Here is a 5113-nt window from a genome sequence, read left to right on the forward strand (position 1 = left end):
TCTTTTTACAAAAAATCAGCCAAAACAAAAATGTTTAACATTATCAAAAGTTATTTTAAAATTTGAAAAATCTGACTGTCAGATAATTTTATAACATTGTAAGTAAATTTTGATACGTCTAGATATCTTCAAATGCGCTGATTTTTTCTAAGGATGATTTATATTATGGGAATAACATCTCCACCAAAAATCAGCTTCTAATTCATTGTTTTTTATGGTGGAATTTTTTTGGAGTTTGTATAAGTGGAGTTCATAACGGGCATGTTCTTAAAAATATGTAGATTTTATTAATATCTAAAAAAAGGTGTCCTGAATCTTTTTTTTTAAAGTAAATTTAATTATGGAATTGATTACTATTTAGACCGATTGTTCCTAAAAATAATTTATGGGGTCACATTTCATTTAAAGTAACTAATTAAAAATAATGACATTACTAAATATATTTGATCGAGGCACAAATACTTGTATTGTGAAGCCATTAGCAAGCCAGTGGTCTAATAAGCTCAAATCCAACTCACGGAAAAATGAAGGCAGTGTACTGACATGAAGAAGCAAATTGGACAAACCACACTGCTGAATGCCCTGGAGAGGAAGGAGGTGGAAACTGACGCAGGTTAGAAGGGCATTTTGGCTGCAGTAAAAGCTTTTACTTTTGGCGGCCTGCCCTGGCAAATGAATATTAGGTGGAAACACCGAATAGTTTTGCCATCACATATACGGGCAAACTTTGCAGATGAATTCTGGTCAAGTACGGATCCAATTTTCCTCATAATCTGATTGAAGTGTATAAAGGGGCCACCCATGGCTGTATAAATAGAACCCTGTGACCACCTACGTTAGACTTTGAGAGTACCTGAACTCTAAATCTCTGACATCCAATTTACTGGTGCAGAGACACCTGATAATACGGTCATTGGGATAACAAAATCTTGAAATTTGTTTTTCCATTTTTTTCATCATTACCACATTCATTATTTGCCTGGAAAAGAGATTATAAGGAAAAACACATCACTTTCAGCTATGCCGAGTGCAGCTGTGCTGGAGTATCAAAATAGCTGTGGGCGTATGAAGGCAAAGGCTATTGTATGCTGAAAACTGGTTCCTTAAAACAGCAAACACAAAATGGTATTACCCTCAAATTTGCTACAACATGACCCATCGAAAGGTTACTAATTATACAGTGAGGTGGTGTCCGTCAGCTGAGTACATGCCATGACACAAATGTTGGAACTGAAGAATCGGAAAACAAAGACAAAACCGAATACAAACAGATTAAAAGCTGGTCTTGAAACTTTATGCTGCTGCAGTGATGCACTCAATTGCTTGTTTGCATATGCCTGTCATCGTAGCTTCAGGACCATAGACCTGCAAAGGAAATTATGTCAAGACCTCAAACCTAATCATAATACTAGAACAAATTTCCTTTGTCATTTGAGTTTGGCTTCAACAAGATAACTCGCATGTGGAACAAGGTTTGGCAGTAGTTGGTTTGCATATCCAAGAGCTACCACATCTTATTCCCACATGATTTCCAGGAGTTTAACCGGTCTTTCATTATATCATAAACTTCCTTGACAAAGAAGTATACGAAGTTCTAATGATTTGCAGACCTCAAACACATAAGATATATCATCATTTTCTCATGCTTTATTGTTACCTCAAGAGGAATGCCAATCTCCTCTCCAAGATTTCGCATTTTTGCCAGACCTGTTTGATAGTTTGGACCTCCTCTCCTTACATAGACATGCATTCTTGCTGCTTTAAGCTTTGACTCCTGTTAACCAAAACAATCCTCAGCATATAAAGCTTAAAGCGGAAATGAGTAAAGCAATGTAGCTCACACACGTTTTCACTCACCTTCTCCCTCAAAGCTCGAATTATACCATTAAATGTAGCAGCAACATCAGTAAAATTAGCTATTCCTCCTCCAACTACAAGAGCTCTCTTCTGGCCATCAGGATCTGTGGTTGCACACTATAAACACACACACACACTAATTAAGCAGACCCCAACCACAGCCAACTGAATATGAAGCACAGGTACAAGAATAACGTAAGGCTTGAGTTGTGGTGTTGCACATAAGCTAGAAACGAACTTGAAAAGCAAGAATGAGAGTTCTTACATCAATGACAACTCTGGCATACTGCAATACCTCCTCTTCATTTGGTGCCCCACTATATTCTGCATAGTTTCCCAACTCAGAAGCATATCCAAGATCTCCGACCTGATCAAGTACAATTTCTGGCACATGAGTCGATACTTAAGAAAAGCACAGTACCATAAGGATAGATGGTGTACCGTATCAGCATAGATTACACTTGCACCTCCTCCAGCTACCATAGTCCAAATTCGTCCTTTCGGGTTCAAAACTGTGAATTTCAAAGACGCGCTAGTCTGCAAACAAAAGCTAAATTAGAAAAGGCATGCCAAATGCTCACAGGAAAGTGTTTGTAAAATTTAATACAGTGAATCAATCTATTCTTGAAGGCTGATTACATTTAATTTGCAAACAAACACCATAATATGATGCAGCAAAGTGGAAAATGTGATTTTTTTTAACCAGTAAACTCGACCAAAGGATGAATAATAAGCCTTACAAGATCCTCCAAAAACAAATTCTCATTATTGAGCAACTGCTACATATGTTTTTTCAGTATGTGTAAAAAGCAGAGTACTTATCCTTGGAGGAAGCAACAAATGGAATAAGCATTAACATCGAAAACATACACCACAAGCTACAGAAACATACTAATTCTAGATAGACACCCTAAAGAAAATATTGCTTGAATTATTGAGAATAAGTCTGAAACCACGTCATGCTCTGATTATTAGTAATTTACTAATTTTCTACTGCCCGAGGAAAGAGAAAACTCATACGACAAAAGAACTTCAAGTGAGACTTGGCTCCTACCTTTTCATCTAGCCCATGGATAAAGCTTTCCGTAGGGCTCATAACTCTGCCAAAAGGCATTGGAAAATCCAAGTTACCCCACCTGAAACATTCAGGCAATATGAGATCAGAGAAGATAACAATCAGCTAGTTGTTGTATTTGTTAATTAACAAGAAGCGTGGAATCAGTAGTAGAAACAAAACCTTACTTCTTAAAGTTCTTGAAAGCAGCAGTGTCATCCAGCTCTCCTCTCATATCCAAAGGATAAGGCTTTCCATCAATCAAAGTGAAAGGATTCATCTCAAGAAAGGTGAAGTCAAGATCTGTTGTGGAAATAATTCATATATATCAATTAGAATTGAAGTCGATTTTGCAATTATTTATGAAAAAGATACAAAGACACGTACCCAAAAATATAGCAAACACCACTTTAATGAAATCCTCAACTTCCTTTTTAATCTGAATCAAGGGAACATATATTAGTTTCTGTAGCTCCGGTCTAAAATAAACTAAAGTTAAACCCAACAAATATACTTGCCTTAAGTGGCTCTATAGAAAACGAACACTGTTGGAGTGAAAATTTCATAGGTGAATATATAACTTTTATCTCACAATTCAATATCAGGTTTCAAATTTATCAATAAACATATCATTAAAAAAGAAGGGGACATTTCATTAGGTCATAAAGACATAAATTACCTCCAATGGAAGTGTTGCAACAAGCGGAGCACAGATTTCTGATGTAAGAGATGACCCAGTTGGGATGAATATTGTTTTAACCTAGACATGGAAAACAAATGCTCAGATACTACAGAAACAAAGTAACATAATATAAGGAACCAAATATGCTCCTGTTTGACACTTAGGGTAATTCCCAACACGAGATGAGCACTTTCAATCATGATTCTGTTCTGTTATATTATTTGGTGTGTTAAGCCCATTTTGAATCATTTTGTCCTCTACTACCAAGATGTCTAGAGATCTGGTGTGATGCTTTTATCACCAATCATCATACACCGTTTGTTGGACTCATTGCAGTATCTTTTTAACCAGCTCATCATCGAATGTATTTATGGAACGTTAGAATAGTTAACCTACCCCTGGGAACTAAAACTTTACGATAAGCATACCTTATCCCAGTTTTCTTCAATTTCAATTCCACCACATTCAGAAAAGCTCAAGCTGCAGCCAAGTCGCTCAGAAACAATATTGAGGTAATATTCATCAGTATGTGGAACAAATGGTTCAACAATGAATGTAGTTATAGGTCCTTTACATCCACCCATCTCTACCTACAACCCAGAAAAAACATATATAATTAAAGAAACATCAGGTCACATACTATGCTTAAAGTATACCGAGGCTAGTATCGAACGAACCTCTTTTCCAAGACGTTCTTTCACGAAGATGGCAACATGAGCAAGATCTAGATTTAAGGCCACCAAACCACTCTTCCCACGCTTTCCAAACAACATATCAGGCTTTACAACCAAAGTTCCCGAAGAGAGCCATGGTTCTTTGTTTGCTAGTTCGTTTAAATCAGTTGGCTCAGTAACCTATTTCATCACACCAAGAAAAATATGTTTCAAGTCTAATAAATTTCAATATAAAAAAATTGAAGTATATAAATATTGAAGTATGTACCTGGGCGGATTTGATAGCTAATTCGGAACCATTAGCAAATCTTTTGTAATGTTCCTTCAACAATCTTTTGGAATCATACTCTCTGATCTTCTTACGTGCCATTTATACCTGATGATGAATCAAATATATAAAAATAGATCATTGAAATGCCGGCGTATAAAAAAATATAATGGAAATCGTGCAATGAAATGAGGAAATAAGGAGAAGTTTACTTGTTTGAAGGGAGAGCGAGAAATGAGATGTGTGCGAGTTTGGTTGTGCTTATTTGTAGATCAGAAAATTTTGTGTTATTATTTTTATTTTTAATAAAAATGGAATTGAAAGGGAAGGAATGTGGGAGTCACCTAACCAATGCCAACACCTAACTGTTTGCCACTTGCCACTTGCCACTTTTATTTTGAGTAAGACTTTTTACCAAAATATCATTGGCATTTCCAATGGGGGGTGTAAAATTACACCTCCACCTAGGCTCCACGTAGGTGCCATTAGGATTTTACACCTCTAATTGTATAGTATTGTATAGCTCATAAATATCCACACTCTATACTCTCCAAATGGAAGAGTGTAAAAAAATTGAT

At 36.1% G+C, this 5113-nt stretch overlaps 1 protein-coding gene across 1 annotated transcript; it reads right to left on the reverse strand.

Moving 5' to 3' along the window:
* Window positions 1-1103: 1103 nt before the first annotated feature.
* Window positions 1104-4898, reverse strand: LOC147497688 (ATP-citrate synthase alpha chain protein 1). Its single transcript, XM_086560046.1, has 13 exons — window positions 4748-4898; window positions 4536-4643; window positions 4271-4447; window positions 4022-4183; window positions 3591-3671; window positions 3299-3350; window positions 3100-3214; window positions 2912-2993; window positions 2299-2394; window positions 2123-2224; window positions 1858-1974; window positions 1658-1774; window positions 1104-1365 (listed from the first exon to the last, which is right to left on the reverse strand). The coding sequence occupies exons 2-13, from the start codon at window positions 4635-4637 to the stop codon at window positions 1294-1296; spliced, it is 1275 nt and encodes a 424-aa protein (XP_086416172.1). The 5' UTR covers window positions 4638-4643; window positions 4748-4898; the 3' UTR covers window positions 1104-1293.
* Window positions 4899-5113: the final 215 nt, after the last annotated feature.

The sequence above is a fragment of the Coptis chinensis genome, chromosome 5 (genome assembly GCF_015680905.1).
Source record: "Coptis chinensis isolate HL-2020 chromosome 5, ASM1568090v1, whole genome shotgun sequence".
NCBI lineage: Eukaryota > Viridiplantae > Streptophyta > Magnoliopsida > Ranunculales > Ranunculaceae > Coptis > Coptis chinensis.